We start from the raw sequence: 18,093 nt of genomic DNA on the forward strand, positions 1-18,093 counted from the left end.
TAAACATAACAAACATACACTATTGCCAAAGTTATTTAGATTTCAGCAAAACCTCTTTGATCCTTGTTAAACAAATGAAAATTATGACATTGTTATTAAAAGTGCTAGCAAGTGATGGACTTTTACTGTCACAAAATCACACTTTATCTGGGTCAGTCACCTGACATTTTTGAAGACTTCTGTCACTTACTTTGGATTTAAAGAAACCACTGTATATTGCTTTCTTTTCTGGTACTAGGCTATCAAATGCAGTGTTATGATGACCAGGAAAAGAAAATGGAAAGGTCAGGAGTTGGTCCTTTTGGAAATGCAATAAATGAGTTACAAAGGAGAAAGTGAGGCAGGGCAGAATCTGGTTAGTGTATATTAGAGGCAGCAAAATTCCCAAGGCTCTTTCCCATGTGAACACTTTGAGGCAACGTGTTGCTCAAGTACAGTAGCTCTTTTTCATAATTTTGACTTCCTTACCTGTTCAAACTCATTGACTTTCAGGGGCTTGGTCAAGTGAAACCACTTTATTCCTTTTATTCTGTTCCTAGAAGATTTTGTACGTGATCCATCCCGTCAGTGGTTTCTACCTCTAGAAGGAGAAAAGCAGTTTGCATGGCTCAGCTGTGAGATCACCACTCAGCAGACCAAAATTCTTTTTCTTGTCACTTAGAAGTAGATATCTACCTTTCACTTCATTAGTTTTAAAGCTCCCTTGATCTGAAGTAAGCACTCAGAAAATATCTTAAATAATACTTTTTGCAGGATTTGTCATACCAAAGCTCTTGCTCTGACTGGGAAACACACTGGCTTGGAGAACAGCTTAGCCATCAGCACAAATGCACTCACAAGATAGTTTGATCAGTGAAGTAGATCTGAGTGTCTGCTGTGTGGATGGTGATCAACATAGAAGAAAAAAAAACAAAAACAAACAAACAAACAAAAACCAGAAAACTAAACAACACACTTTTGGGCTAAATATAAATGAAGAATTTTGATGAGTATAACGGGAAGGAGAGGGAAAATATTGAGGAAGACTGGCCCATTGAAGTTCAACTTGTCTATCCTGAGTCTTGAAGGAAACATCATTCAGACATCTTACAGGCAAATGCCTTTTTGATTGGCTGATGAGAAGAATCACTACTTTTCTAGAGCTGCTCTTTCCTAAAGCACTTTACAGCTCTTGATGGAAAGCACTAATATTATCTGCTTGCTTCCCCTGTTGACAGATGTTTCTTCATTTCATATAGGCTGTGACAGAAGGAGCAGGCACTGACTGAATGCTGCAGGTAGCAATCAGGAGCAGCTGTCCTCAAAAGCAAATAAACTGGTGAACTGAAATCTTAACAGAAAGTGTTGATCCACTGAGCAATGACTAATCATTAAATCCAGTTGTACAGTCTTATGTGATATTCTGCTCTTTACATATCAGCTATAGCTATCTACTATCCCATTTGTACATTGTGCATTAATTAACTGTGCTTGAATTGGGATATTTTTTGAATTTTTTCCATAATACTTCAAAAGATGCTACTGGAGAAAAATGTTAAAGGGAATCAATCTAAGTGCTATCAAACTCCTATACAACCTGTTTGGAAGAAAAGGACATACCTTTTACTTACTATATATATGGAAAGTTCATTGGTCACCAATATGTATAAGAAATTAGCTAAAGATAATTACTTAACAGTTGCTATGCAGTATCAAAAGCTGTGTTCTATTGTTATATGATTTCAGTAGAATTGAGGAGGCAGCTGACATAATCGTGGTCCAAATTAGTACAAAACATAACTTTGCCTACATACTTTCTTTGACTTCTAGAAATTGTATTCAGGATAAATACTACCCCACAGTTTAAAATTGAAACCATATTGTGACATTCAGCAATTGTCTGACTGAAGAAACTAATCCTATTCCTGGAAAATGCATAGAATATATATACTATCTACATGTTTGTATTTCTCTGTGTGTGTATGTATGTATAAGACACACTTCTATGTATTTTATTTTCAAGAAAGTACATTTTCTTTTTTTATCCCCTGAATTACTCTCTGCTTTCATAATTAAGGTGTTTATCCTGATCAATAAATTTCTGCTCAAGAGAGGAGGATGGGAGCATTAGTACATGCTCTCACCTTTTTTATAGTTTCAAATTCACAGAACAATGCTTGTTGAACATGTTTAGTTTTTAGATAATCAGTACCTGTGCTGCCACGGATTATTGAAAGCAGCTGGATGCCTGCCTCTGTACTCCCCCCTTCTTGGAACGGCTGCCAGAACAGGTAGTCAGAAACGGAAAGCAGAGAAATGTTTAAGCATCTGTGCTCTCTCTCTCTCAGGAAAACAGCTGTGGCTTCCATAGGAAGCATTCATTTTTTCCCATCAGCCAAGACTCTGGATACCCCTGGGTCCAGTTTTGGCACACTGAGCCAAGTAGGATGCAGTTTATGGCTTAAAACTTATGAGAGAAAACGTTCAGGCAGTCCCATCCCTGGCAGAACACTGAGAGAAATTCCCCAGGCTGCAAGTCACATGTGGGCCTCTGACCTTTTATTAGTGCATCATGGGAGAGGTTAACAATTGTTGAGACTTCAGCCCTCCCTTTGACATACAAATTAAACAATACCCAGTAGCCTTTCCAAGACAGAATCGTATTTAGGGCACAATATCTCTTTTAATCTAGAATCCAACATGGGGGGAGGGGGAAAACAACAAAACCTTAGATTAGGAAGATGATATATTTCTGTAAAACTGAAGTCCAGAGTGATATTTTTTTCAACATTTTCACCGTATAGTGGCTTGTAACTTTTTTAAGCCAAAGTAATCATTAGATGGAAACAGTTTCTCACAGCATTTTTAGCTCTTCATTTGGTCAGCACCATGAAACATGGAGCTAAATTTGCTCAATAGCTGGAGCCATATATGAAATACACTCAATTATCTGATTTTTAAAGATGTCCATTTTGTTTATGCAAGCACAGAACAGTTAAGAAAAAAATACTGTGGATTTAGAATTATTGATATGATGTTTGTCACAGAAAAAGTCATAAAGTGACAAATCTGTCTTTGATATGTTTTTATTCTTTCTGCATTACCATAGTGAGTGAAATTGTCTTAGATTTTAGTGAAGTGGGAGTTAGAAAGTACTACCTTTTGGGGGAGATAAATGATTTCTCTGTTTTTCACCTTAGGAGGTGTAAATTCTAGAAGTCTATTCTATTGCAAAGAATGCAATCCGAACATCCCAGCATCCCAGACTTTTATGGTAACTCCTTGACTATTCTTTTAGAGCCTCAGAGGCAGATGATTTTGACTATACGGTGCCATATCTTTTCATGCAGACTGTACTGTACATAAAATAAGAGTGAGAAAGTTTGTGCTTCTGCCATCAGTCTTTGAAGCTAACATTGAAAGAACCAGTGGAAGCTGATCTCTTGCTGATCTCTTCCTATCATCCTGATGGGAAGCAGGTTCAAATCTTTCCAATGCTAGAAGCTGGGGGAAAAACAAAAACAAAAACAAAAAAGAAAAAAAAAAATAAAAAAAACCACAACAAAACAAAACCAAAAAAAAAAAAAAAAAAGAAAAAGAAAAGAAAAAAAAAAAAAGTAGCAGCAGATTTTACTTTTCGTTCCTTGACTAAGATGACAGCCAGATCTGAGAATTAAGTTGATGAAATTTGGTTACTGCAAAAAGTGTTTGCTAAGTAGTGGTTGCTCTGTGAGCTATGCAGTCTCATCTTTCTTGACTGCTGTTGGCAAAGCAGATGGTGTTACCAAATGTTAGTTTGAAATGAAGAAATCCTTTGTATTCACTGTGAATAAACAGAAATACTGGACTAGCAGCGAGTCTCCACTTGAAGGAGGATCAATTACAGTTATGCCATAGACACATGCCTGTATAACAATTCATATACCTTTCACAGCTTCCTAATGTAGATGATTGTAACACTGTACCATCCTTCCAAGCAGCAGGTTGTTTTTTTTCTTCTTTTTTTCTTTTCTTTTTTTTTTTTTTTTTTTGGTTATTTTATATTAAAATCTTAGATTAATTGAAAAACAAACAAAAAACCACAACAGTATAACCTTATTTCATTACCTTCAGCAGTACCTTATCTTCTTTTCTTGTTGCACTAATCTTTCACATATCAGAACTCCTTCTGACTTCTACTTTCTTCAAGAATACACAGAAGAATTTCTTCAAGCTTTCCTACATGTCTACTTATCGAAACCTTTTGTCTTAATTTTATTTTCTGCTTCATGACTATATCCACTTAATCTATATTTTCTTTAAATACTTCACCAATTTAGAGCAGGCAGGAATGGTGACTGTGTTTTACATGAAACACTTCTGTTAATATATTCCGCGGTGGTATTGACATCTTTTTATATCAGCATTGTATGATTAAGGCATTTTTTGTTTGTGAACTACTCCAACTCTCCAGGTTTGCTTTTTTTTAATGATGTTCTCTTGGCCAACCATTATTTCTCACTTATATTTGAGCATTTGGTTTCTTCTTAGATTTAATATTTTTTCCTTTAATTAAATTATACATTTGCTTCAGTATCTCCAGTTAAGTAAAACTGTTAGGAAATGTCCTTCTATTAAAAAAAATAAATAAATAAATAAAGGAAAAGGAAAAGGAAAAGGAAAGGAAAGAAAAAGAAAGGTATTTTGTAGGTTTTGTTTTGTTTTGTTTTTTAATGTTAGAAATAGGCATATAGACACCTATTTTTTCTCTTAAATTTTGAATTTAATATTTGAATACAGCTGTGGTTGATATTGAGTACAGCAACTTTTACAAATCAAAAGACTGTGAGATTTGGGAATGTGAGTTTCTCATAGGAAAAAAAAAAAAAAAGAAACAATAAGCCAGAACATGGAGAAATTTTGTTGATAAGCAAGAAAGTGACACATCAATAGTCAGAAGGATATCTGTTTTTTTTCCATGTACAGTGATAGACACAGGGCTGGACTGACCTCAGCATTTTTCTTTTCTGTGGAACTTTAAAAGCAGTCATATTTTACTGCTTTTGGCCTCAGAAAGAGGGCTGGCCAGCATGATGGGTGTGTTCTGTCTATCTTCGTCTTGGACATGTGTCTTCTATGGCAAGATTTTTCCTTTACGTTATCAATGCATATTAATGTATTTCCTTTGCTGAGAACAGCCTTCTATGTTCTCCATCCTTTTGATGAAAGGATTAATTTCTCCTAAAAACATATTGGCTTTCAGAGCAATCTTTGTCTCAAATGACTTCTAGCCTTGATTTCTGTCTGTCAGTCTTCTTTGAATACTTTTATCATGTGGTTGTTTTTTTTTCTTTGTTTTTTTTTTTTTTTGTTTGTTTGTTTTCTTTTTCCCACTGTAGAGGAAATCCTTTCTGTTTATCACTCAGTTGTTTTATCCCTTTCTGCAAATTCTTGTTCCCTTCTTTCACATTTGCCATTAGTCATAGTAGCCAGCTTTTTCCCATCATTTCTTTTTAATATCTGTAGCAAAGTTTTCCTGTCAGTGATCTAATGTCTATGGGTTTATAGTTAAAAGCTGGGATTTTTATTTTTATTTTTATTTTTATTTTTATTTTTATTTTTATTTTTATTTTTATAAAAATAATATATAGTAATATATATTATAGGATATAAATATATATATATATATAAGATATAAAAATGGAGGGCTTATGGGGGTTCAGTTATTCCCATAGGTGTTCATCAGGTTCAGCTATTCCCATAGGTGCTCATCAGGTGACAGTGAGGTAATGTGCAATCCAGATTTCAAAATGTTATAATTATGTGTTCAAAAAGTGCAATCTTTTTTTTTTTTTTTTTTTTTTTTGCTTTAATTTTCTTTTAAGTGAGCATGACAGCTTTGAGTGCAGGTCCATCCTGCCCATATTTTAAATGAATTTGCCACATTAAGTAAGAAAATACTTCACCACAGAAGGATTAAGCAGTATAGTACCTATGACTTTATAAAAGCAATAATCTTACTCTTACCATGCACAGCAATATACATGTCCAGTCTGGAGTATTGCATTGTAAAGCATTCGGTTCTTTAAGCTAAAGGAGAACAAGTTAAATTTGATTAAATGTATGATCACTGCAGTAAAGTATTGATTAAAGAAAAACAAGCCTCATATTTGTTCAACAAGAGAGGACAATATTCTGTTTACATATATTTTAGCTTACATTTTATAAAACTAAATACTTCTTTGTGGATATCTCTTAAAGCTCAAACACAAGTTGGAGAGTAAAAGTGGTGCAGTCAGGTGTATATAATTGTATTACAGCTGCTGACAGGCATAAAAGTAATTGAGATGTTTCATCACAATAGGCACACTTCCTTTTTAAATGTTTGAAAAAATAAACTCAACAGCTTTAGCCAAACTGGAACTGAACTATCTCAAATATCTTGTTTCTGCACTGAACAGCTATTAATAACTCTTTCAATCTCATTTGGCCTTATAGCCTGCAAAAGATTAAACCAGTATGTTTACAGACTGAGATATTTCTAAGATTTGTCAGCTTCATGAAAGTGTTATTATTTTTAATTGTTCTTTTAAAATATGCTAAGAATTATTTTTTTTTATTTTTTTATTTTTTTGGCCTTGTCAATGGTTTACAGGCTGGTACTGCCCAGTTCCATCACTAGTGGGGCAGAGGGATTTCGCGAAATCCACATCTCCAGAAAAGAGAACAGGGGACCCGAAAATAATTAAAAACAGTGGCATTGATCTGAGGAGAAACAAATTTACTAAATATGGTATCGGAATGCAAGAAAACACACTATAATACAATACAATTAGAATTGAAGCTAATAAATCAAATATAATGAGAGAGAGAGTGTCCAAACAGCTGAAGGCCTTACACTGATACTGAAGCGACGCATGCAGTCAGGATGGGCAGCAGGGAGGAGACCTTGCCAGGAGTTATATCTCCTCTCAAAGGACCGCAAAGACCCCTGGGGAATGTAGTTCTTCTTCTCCTCTGGGCAGGTACCCAGAACTGGAGCATTAACACTTTAACTCCCAGTGCACTACATGATGTTATGATGTGGAATACCAGTAACTAAAAATCATCAAACCATGCCAGGCCTTTTTCTCAAATTTGAGAGAAAATGAAAGCTGAAAATGTAAAGACCTTTTCATTTAAAACATACAAACAAAAAGTTTGGAATTAAGTTCTAAAACTGTTTATCTTTTTTTTCAGTACTCCATTGTCAAAAATGTAAAAAGCATTATTTCACAGATTTTTCTTCCAGTATTGCACCCATGAACCACTCTGGTGTGGTAAAACTAGCTGGTATTACAGCACCAGACAGTGAACAAGTCCAATGATGCTCATCTCTCTGTTCACCAGGAGCAAAGTATGGAGCCAGCAGCCAAGAGAGGTTCAGAGTATGGGCTGGGTTTCCCTAAGTGATGGCACAGTGCGTGGACTTTCTGGCAAAACTGTAATGACTGGTAGAAGTTTCTAGAGTGGGCAGGAATTATAATTTTCATATTTTTGAAACTTAAGCCAATGGATTCATATATCTGCATACAATTTTAATATTGAGAAATACTTTCAAATGCAAGACTTTAATCACTACAAGTAAAATCAGAAAGGAAATGCATGGAGCTTCAAAATGTATTTACCAGACACATTTTTTTAGGTGATATGTCTTTTTTAGGAGAATTATAAAGCCACTAGGTTTTCTGATATGCACCTAGACATAAGCACAGGGACTAACAGGTAGATAGAGGTGAGAATTAATTTAAGACTGGCAAATACAAAAAGAGCAAATTGTGGCTCTTACTTTGTTTCCAGTAATTAGTCATTTAAAAAGATAATGGCAATTTGCTGGTACAAATTACTGGTTAAAGGCAAAGTTGGAAACCTAGGGAATAGCACTGTGAGCAAAGAATGTGTATCAAAGTAATATGTTTGTATTTTTTATGAGATTTTTAAGCTCAAAGAATGAGTGACATTTTATAACTGCTAAAGATTTTTTTTTCACAGAATTCCTTTTAAAAACCTGTTAAAAGATGCAGAAATTATTTTAGTGTTGAACATATGAGAAGACTTCAGTTTAAGGGAGTTCTGCTTCTGAGTAGAATTCAAAAGGCTAAATGTTTTAGAATAATTTAAGTATTTATGCATGGAATTAAGTAATGTACTATGGTAAGTGTTCTCAGGTATTTCAGTAAAACATTTTGACAATTTTTATATTGAAGAACATGAAGAGAGTTTATGTGTATGTGAATAAGTATACTATTGATACCATCTCTACCTTGTGTTAGCGCAGTGCAACGTAACATGCTTGAAAGTTCCTATTCATATTTGACAGCAAAGTTTCCTAGTTTCAGGCTTTTGTTTTGGTTTGGTTTTGGTTTTGCCCTTTCAGGAGTGAGGTAAAACATTCAGAATCCTAGTGTTTAAGTTGTGGATTGTTCTTTGACCCCAGAAGGAAGGAATATAACAAGTAACAATTCAGTAGGATATGTATACAAGCAATTTGAAAGTCCTCGGTCTAGTAGGATTCAAGTTATTGTCCTGGCTGCACATAGGCCATTTTAGATCTGCTTGTGTGAAAATCCCCATGTGTTTAGCAGTAGGATGTAAGGTAGTAGCTCAGGTGCAGTGCCAGGAAAGTCAGCCAACCTGGTGTTGTGCTGAGACTTTTAACAGCTTCTGTCCTTGCTAACTCAAGCATCTCTGCAGTGCATTTCATTTCATAGTGGGAATGTGTCCAGCTGTGAAAGCAACTGAAGGATATGAATCCTGTCTCCGTATCTTTCTTTGTCTTTCCTGGATGTGTAACATAGGACTTTTAGGATGTGGGGGCATTTACATTTACATGTCTTCATGCTTATATGGCTTTAGAGGCTCAGACCACATTTTAAAAAAAGAATAATGTTTAAATTGTTTAACAGAATCTGAAGATGTGCATAGTGCTTCCCTATTATTTTCTCACAATCTGCTAATTATGAAATACAAAACTAATGAAGTATATCATACTAGCAAGAATCCTGTCCATGAGTGAATTGCCTATACATTTTTATGGGGGATAAGGGTGCTTGGGTTAATTGCATGTGTGCGAACAATCTATTAATCACACTTTCTATGTCTGGGATGTACTGAAACTTCCAGATGTGGGTTGCACCAATAGTCTAAATTTGTATGATGAACCCTCATGGAGAATTTTCAGACATCCTGCTAGTTCTGCAGAAATCTTGGACAAGTGCTGTGAAGCTGCTACTATTATAGTTCCCTTCTATCCACAGTTCTCACACCCTCCCTAAAAAATAATAATAATCAGCTTCCCACTTTTTGGTCTCCAAGTATTGTTACTGAAAATTGTTTGCTAGTGCAGCAGTCTACTTGATCTGTGCACTCTACACATGCTTTCTATATCTACTGCTAAAATCATGGTATTTCTCTACCAGCCTCAGACTTCTCATTTAAAAACATTGCACTGAGAAAGAAGATGCATATAGCTGTTACCCAGATCCTGACATCTCAAAACAGTAAACCTTGTACTCCTCCTCTGAGACATGTATTTTCCATCTCCTCTGTGTTGTTCTGCACATTCCTGTTTACAAGTAGTCTTGAAAGGGGATGTGAAACAGTCATAGTCTGAGTGAAAACTAACTTGTGAAATTTGGGATTGTTTATTTAACCATTTTGTTACTGTATTGTTATTATATCATTATGTTTTATTTTATATCAACTATTATATCAGTTTGCGCTCTATTAACTAGAAAAGAATAATTATATACAGAAACAGACTTCTCAATCTAAAATTTATTCTTAATACTCATAATGTAAAATGATTTCTAGTGCTTTTGGAGAGAAGAATATAGAAAAACCTTTGCAATCTTTAATTTGCCATATCAGTTAAACAATTTGCAGTGTCAGATTGAGAAGGCACATCATTGAAAGTACTAGGCCTATTTTTTTTATGTGAACAGTCCCCCTCATGAAGTTTCTGAACATGCTGATTTTCATGAACCCATACCAGAGTATGGGTAGTTGCGTACCCTTTCTGTTGAACAGGTACAAGATACCCTGCAGAGAAATTTAGAGTGAACAGTTCTGCGCAGAATCTGAGAAATGTCAGAGAATCATTGGATGATTTGGGTTGGAAGGGACCTGAGGACTTGTGGTTCAAACCTTTTCCTTTCCTTAAAGCAGGGGTATCTTTTGGACACTGGTCTACATTTCTAGACCAGTGTCTAAAATCTTCTAATTCTGTCCAGATTAAATCTACAAGGAAAAATACCAAAACACACAACACTGTGCCTAGGCAACTCAGACCTACCAAACTCATTACAAAAAAAAAAAAATGGCAGAAAATAACATTAGTGATCATTAGCAAAGCTAATCACAAAGAATTGGGTGCCTGAATTTAGATAATTATTTTAAAATGTTTTACAGCTTAATAAACTTAGATCACTCCAGTGGGGATTTGTTGTGAACAGCAGACTCAATCCTGCATTTAGTCCAGTAGCTGAGGTATCTTTTTCTTATGAATAATGCTATTTACATTTCTGGAGACTTATTCACAGTGGGAACACAGGTTATATGGAAATAGAAAGACTGTAGGGAAGGAGATAATGTAAATATTTGGAAGAAGTCTGTCTTCCTCCAGCAGTCTAAAGGAGAGCCCATAATTAGTTTGTAGTTACTTGAACAGATAAAGATAACAAATGCTTATACAGAGGTGGTAAAAAGTTTGCATTTTAACATTCCTGGATATATGCTTCTGCAAAATTCAGCTTTCAAGATGAGCTGTTGCATTATGTAACTACTGTTATTGCAGAATCATAGAATGGCTTAGGTTGGAGGGACCCTTAAAGATCATCTAGTTCCAACTCCCTGCCATAGGCAGGGTTGCAAGCCACCAGATCAGGCTGCCCAGGATCCCATCCAACCTGGACTTGGATCCTTCCAGAGATGGGGCATCCTCAAACTTTCTAGGAAGCCTATGCCAGCGCCTCATCACCCTTTCAGTAAAAAATTTCTTCCTTAAATCTAAGTCTTACCTCTTTTAGTTTAGAGCTGTTCCCCTTGTTCTGTCACTGTCAGAGCATCTAAAGTCACTCCCCCTACTGCTTGTAAGCTCCTTTCAAGTACTGGAAGGCCACAGTGATGTCTCCCTGGAGCCTTCTCTTCTCCAGCCTAAACAAACCTAACTCCCTCAACCTTTCTTCATAGAAGTGCCCCAACCCCCTGATCATCTTCGTGGCACTCCACTGGACCTGTTCCAGCAGCTCCACATCCCTCCTGTACTAGTGCTCACAGGCTTTCTCAGTACTCCATATTGGGCCTCACAAGGGTAGAGTAGAGGGGGACAGTCACCTCCCTTACTCTACTGACCACCCCTCTTGATGCAGCCCAGGATGCAGTTGACCTTCTCAATTGCAAGCACACATTTCTGGCTCATGTTCAGCTTTTTGACATATAATAGTATTTGTGGAGGAAGTTTTATCAGTGAAAAAAGTAAGAAAGCATGCTCTCTAATTCTATCTCTTTTTTTTTTTTTTTTTTTTTTTTTTTTTTTTTTTTTCAAATTTGAGTAAATTAGGAAACTGATATTAAAATATTTTTACCATGAGACAAATACTATCCTGTTTGGACTGTCTGAGAAAAAATGGTAATTCATGTGAAAAAATGTAAATTTATGTAAAAATTTAAATAACTGTAAAAGGGGAAAACAAGTAAACAAACTAAAATCACATTTAAGATTCTAGAAAGTTAACAGAAAATTCAAAATATCTATGTATAAGTTTCAGGAACTATACTTTCTCAAGTATATTAAAAAAACCCAAACAGTCAGTTACAGTTTAAGTCACCTGGTAGAATGCTCTTCTGCTGCTTCCTGCTGCCCACACTACTGTCTGCACTGAATTCTGGCATGTATCAGCTTGGTTTTCCATTACTGACATCTCCTGACTGCGCCATTTATTCAAGTGGTACAAACCTTTCCAGAATATGTAGCAGTAATCGGAAGAAACTGAACTCCAGCCCCCACAGCAAGTTTCTGCTTGGTCGCCCCATGCAGCTGGCTCTGCTCATTATAGGTCAGCATTATAGCTATAGAGCCTGCCAGAGCTTCTGTCATGTAAGGGAGGATGTGGCCCCTTAATTTTTTTCCCTGATTTTATTTTTTTCCCCTCAACCTTGCAACATTATTATTTTATGAAAGTTGTTTTCCATCGAGTACTGGCAGTCCTGACACTGATAGGCAGTGAATCAATACTCATAGAATGATGAAGCCGAACTTGTTCTGCAGATCCACGGCATGCATTACGTGTTTTTTTTTCATTCTGAATGTAATAACTGCAATTTGAAGTACACCCCCACAGGCACTGATTGCATGCTTCATGAAAATCACAATGAATAATTTAATTAAGAAAGAAGAAACTGCATTGCTCTATTTTTAAAAGTAAAAAATTCACCCAACGTGTTTTTTTCATTTTCAGTCTATAATAGCAATAACCATCTTTAGCTGAGAACATTTCCTGGGGCTTAATGGCCCATAGCTGTGCTTCTTCAGGTGATCATCATCTCCCAGCAGTCATTAATCCCCTACAAATGCCCTGCATTTCAGTCATTAAATGTGCTTAGGAATGCTTCTGAAAATGAAATACTTCTATATTTAATGTGTCTTCCAGGAATAGAGGTGATCTTTTGAGGTGAGGAATGAAACGAGTTTGGTAGCATGTTAGTGAAGTACTAATTATGACAAGTGGATAAGATGTGTTTCTTAAGATAGCATGACGAATAGTTTTTCTGCAGTCAGAAGATGTCATTTTATATTTGCCACAATTCACATAATGCACATTGCATAACAGGAAAATCAGAAATGTAGATAGTTATTTATAATTGTTTTTCCTCTACATCAACATCGCAGAACAGAGGGGGATCGGACTTCAATCCATCCCATGCAGAATTGGTACCTCTTAGATATTATGGTCATTTTTTATTTATATTGGACATTCAGATCTCATGTATTTTGATGAATGACAGTGCAGATGAGGACAGTGGTAGGTTTAGGGGCCATACATTTTTAAATTTTGAAATTTAAGTGATGTTAATCTTAAAATTGGAGCTGTCCTTGTCAGTACTTTTATATTACAGATAAACCTGAAAAAAATTATTATAACTTGACTTCAAAAATCTTTTTAGTTTGAATTTTCTGTCCCTTCAAACAAACAAAAGAAATCACCTGGCCAAAATATCTGCCAGGGCAAACTGAATGCTTATTCAGTTCATGTTTACTTTCATAACCCATGACAGTCCTATTTTTGAAAACTTTATTCCAAATGTGAAATCCAGAGATTTATATCAAAGATTTTAAAATGCAACATTTCACATATAAACATGGAAAAAGGTACTTTTTGTCCTCCTCTGCTTGCTTAGACAAAGCTATTACCAGAATTAGATTCAACCCTGCAAATATTCCAGCTTCTCCTCAAGTGTTTTTTAGCAAGCAAACTAATAATAATTATTATAAAACAGTAGAATTCTTATTAAAATTCATTGACTAGCAAAAAATGCATGGAGCAAAGGAAAACAGTATTTTTTCCTAAATTACTGCAAATCTAGTTTACATCTCAACACAAGTAGTAGGTTTGGGAATAAATATCTATCTAAAGTACTGCAACTGGAACACTTCATTTACCATAGACTGTTTTAAGAGTACTTTAGGTATTTATATACTACCATGCAACTTGCAATGCTAGTGATCTTCAGACATTATTTGCCAGGAAATTAAAAGTCAACATTTTTGCACCCACATTTTGGCACAGCATCTGTTATTGTCCTGTCTTACTGTATGTACCTCTGAGCACTCCAAATCCAACCTCCGTTCCAAAATAGGGAAGGTCATACAGACTTTGTCAGTTACTTTGTTTTGATGCTGTTCAGAAAGAACAAATGGAAACTAGAAGAGAACTAGAAGAAGAAAGCGTACTTCCTTTAGGTGAATTTATCAGTATGCCTAGAATAATTCTGTAAGTTTTCCTCTAGGGAGTTTTGTGCTTTTATCTACTTATGTTTACAGATATACATCATTTTTAAAGTATTATGTAATGCTTATCATTTTAAATTTTGTGTTGTAGGTCTTGTTTTCCTTCTGCATTGCATTCTGGGGAATTCAAACTATGAGGCGGATTACTTCATCTAAAGATAAACGTCTCTGAAAGAACAGAGCTTATACTGCTTGAATTATGGAAACAATGCTTCGGAATAACCTCCTAAGTCCCTTGGAATTAATCAGCTATGACTCTTGCTGAATCATGGTCATTTTACATATGATAGGAAGGGTTTGATTTCATATGAAGCTTTGAAAGATTAATTGGGAAGTGAGTTTATTTTTATTTGATGTTTAAAATATTTAATTTACCTCTCTATTTAAATAAAATGTTCATTCGTAATGTATATTTTTTGCATTCAAGGTACCAATGTGTCTTAGAAGCCATGTAAAACTAATAACATTTTTCAGCAGTTTTATTAGTAGTTAACCATATGTGAAAAGTATTTTCAGAATATGAATAATTAAGAACATATTTGTAGCAATCTGCTATAAAGCAACCAGCTGATACATGACTATCAGTTTTTCCATAATGATCATGTACAGTTTGGTGTTCCTAGCATACAGCTACATGAAGATGTATAGTTGAGACAAGAAAATTATTAAAAACAGCATGATAAAATATCTCAAACTAGTATGAGTTGAAATATCTTCAGAAAAGTTGACGGATGTATGCAATACAGGCATTCAGTTTAGACTGAGTTATTTAAGGAATACACCTGCAGTTGCCAACCTAAGATACTGATCAAGCCAGCACTTGCACACAAGTATCCCATTGACTAATGTTACTCACATGACAAAATATTTGTAAGGCTGGGCCCTTAATTCCTCATAATTTCCTGTGGAGGTGATCTCAGGGGAGATGCACATCTTTCAGGAGCTGCTGGAAAGATGGTTTCTACTAAGATAGGAAAATTAAATACAAATGGTAAAGGGAGTCTCCAAACAGCAGGACTGGCAAAAATACTGGAGCTGGGTTGTTTTTCTTTCCTCACACTTTTCCAACTTCTACTTGGCTCCGGAACTTTTAGTTGTACTTATAGTCAAGTAGCTAAAAAATGAAAGCTGTCTTGCATGCTTCTAGCTAGCAATAATACTTGGATTAAAAATGCTACTATTTTGTTTTTCATACCATTATCTTATAGGATATTAATGGCATGCTAACTAACTTCATGTGTGAAGCCAACCTATTTTTAATTAATGCATTTTTTCAGTCTTTAGCCATAAAAGATGCCACAGATCATGCAATCAGTTGTTTCCAATTAGTCGTCAGCCAGGCATTAACGTTAGATAAATGAAATTGCAACAGTGTCTAATGGAAGTACCAGCATAATTTTATATAAATTTATATAAATTTTTACTTTATACACAAGTTTTAAGTTATTCTGTATTTAGATCAAGTGACTTTTGCCCATCATTTCAGAACCTGAAATATTCAACTGAGAAATTAGGTGTTTGATTAGAGGTACAAATATATGGGCTGCAAAGTAATGATAATACCTTCCTAAATTTAAGGCATGTTTAACTGAAAAAGTTTCTTGTGGATCTTCTTCAATGTAAGTAATGAGAAGATCAAAAAAAATTGCCCCATGAAAGCAATAAAGGAAATCATATTTAAAATACTTATTTAAAGGTTTAATTTAAGCATTTACTCATTACCTGGTATAAATAAATGTCTATGTAAGAAATGGCTAGATAGAACTGTATACCTCTGAGTACAATCTCATGATTAACATACAGCAGCCAGGAGTTTTCCCATTTCTGAACAAAACCATGTCTTTGCCTGAATTTCCCCATCTGTGGAATCACTGCGATAGCAATACTCATTGTGTATGTCTCTTGCCATAATTAAAGTACAAAATTTGAATGTACAACAAGATCTACTAACATCACAAGTTACTACCTAAGTTAGTGCACCTATACTTTCAAAATTTCTAATAGTGACATCAACATTTCCTCAACAATTTTGTGGTCAAGTTAGTGACTGAGTACTACAATAAAGAGTCATATTGAAAATCAGTTTCTGTACCAAAATAAATAAAGAGACAAGAACAGGATATGTGGTTGATACCTTCTAGTTCTCTCTTGGTCAGCTGAGGTGAAAATCTGTGTCTCTGTATATCTTTCTGCAATGACTATTCAACTTTCTCTGTTACAAGTTTAATTTTTATACACCTTAAACCAATACTAGATCTATTTTTGAATAATCAAGAGGCTCTGGAGGCCAGGTGGCTAGTGAATTGAATTATGCATCATTAATATATTACCAACCATTAATTGAATGAATTAAATTCTGACTACAGATGTTGCTTATCATTAGGATATATCTTCTTTCCTCCCTTTTTTAAGATTTCATGGCTTACTTATTTGTTATATGTCTACATTGTTTAGTTCCAGCAACTATAGGTGAATTATATGAGAATATTAGTGAACAATATATATATAACAATATATATATATATTTGTTTAACAGATGTTGCACAAGTACCTGTTTTCTTTTAGAGATCCACAGTTCAATATCTCTGGAAATAATTATGTTCTGCAAACTAACGCCTTAGTATCACATATCCAAGTCAGAAACATTATAATCACATTTGTAGTATATGCAGTATTGCTTAAGACTTCAATTTGGTTTTGTTTATGTTTAAAATTCCCAGTGTCACACACCTTTGGGAGAAAACCAAGGATTGACAGAATCTTCTTTTTCTTTTAGCAAGGATGTTAAAAAGTGACTTCCCTTACTCTTTCCAGCTGTTAAAATGTCACATCCTTACACAAGGCCTTGCCCAAAATTTGCACACGTCAGTATCATGTTACTGAAAATCCAGAAGTAAGCAGCTGAATCCTTTGTTCCCTTGAGACATGACTGTGCCACTGAAGTCACTGAAAATCTTGTTGCTATCCTTCATATTGGAACATTCCATATGTAGAAACAATAATGATGCAATATTCACTGCAACTCAAGCTTTGGTACAGTGCATTAATTAAAAATACCACAATTGCACAGCTGCTTGTTCCTGTAAGCTGCTACCATGGTTTTCTTTGTGCTATGTTAAAATCAGAATCCTTAAGTGGATAAACAGTGACGTGAAGTTACAGCTCCAAGTTCTTCACTGCAGTTAGTAAGGATTGGGGTCCCTTTCATCTTTCCTGTAGACAGCTTTCACTCAAGTCTATGGGATTATGGGCATTGTTACCTAAAATCTTCTAAAATAAAGGAACTGATCAGATGATGAATTTTGAAGTTTCTCTTTAAAGGCAAACAAAGATGTGTTTCTTTGAGCTTTCAGGATTTTATATTACATAATTAGACACAACTAGGCAGAGTGGCACTGAAGAGTAAGAGTTGTTCAGAATTTTCATTGTTGATCTTTAGGTTTTGGTACATAGCGCTGTGGCTCAGACATGCATTTTATCAGGGAGAGCAAAAAATAAAGCATTGATGTATCTTGCAATATTGTGCAAACTATGTTGCCCATGGATTATGTTTTCCTTAAACTGTCTTCTGGAATCCTACAAGTGGTGATTTTATTTTTTAATTATTTATTATGAAATATTTCTAACTACTAAAAAAGAGTCATAGAAATTTCAAAATCTAAAGGACAGATAATAAGATTTTAGCAAATAATATTTTAAAATACTTTACTTTTTAAACTAGTAATTACTTGAGGCTTTACTAGTGAACTCTTGGGATAGCTCATGCTGGAAATGAGAATGGGAAAGTGGGAAAAAAACTATTCTTGGTCATTCCTTTTTCCATAAGTCCTTTGGTTTTAGAAGGAGAAAATATAACGAGGCAGTTTTCTTGGGTTTCCTGGTTCTGTGCTTATGTTTAGCCTATTAAGTTTGGGATTAAAATGAAATGATCCAAAGAACAGAAATTTCAAGGGCCCACTACCCTGAGCACACACAATCCTAAAGTCATGCTGTCATGTAACCTCTCACTCCTAGCAGGTCTGTTCAATGCAAACAAGAGATGTACTGTATACTTCAGGATTCTGTGTTTCTAAAAAGGAAATGAGTGT

The 18,093-nt window shown here is 35.0% G+C and overlaps 1 protein-coding gene across 2 annotated transcripts in view; it reads left to right on the forward strand.

Annotated features, from left to right (window-relative positions):
• Positions 1-17,305, forward strand: part of AGMO (alkylglycerol monooxygenase) — a 171,886-nt gene extending 154,581 nt beyond the window's left edge. The window contains exon 13 of one of the 2 annotated variants that reach the window (XM_015853865.3): positions 14,097-17,305. In XM_015853865.3, coding sequence (XP_015709351.1) covers positions 14,097-14,177 — 81 coding nt within the window. In that variant the 3' untranslated portion in view covers positions 14,178-17,305. Of the gene's footprint in view, positions 1-3,179; positions 3,204-14,096 lie in introns of those variants that run through there. The other variant, XM_085538540.1, reaches the window with a different exon arrangement.
• The last annotated feature ends 788 nt before the right edge of the window (positions 17,306-18,093 follow it).

Source organism: Coturnix japonica, chromosome 2 (assembly GCF_054131305.1).
Source record: "Coturnix japonica strain WE chromosome 2, WE-NBRP24, whole genome shotgun sequence".
NCBI classification, from domain to species: Eukaryota; Metazoa; Chordata; class Aves; order Galliformes; family Phasianidae; genus Coturnix; species Coturnix japonica.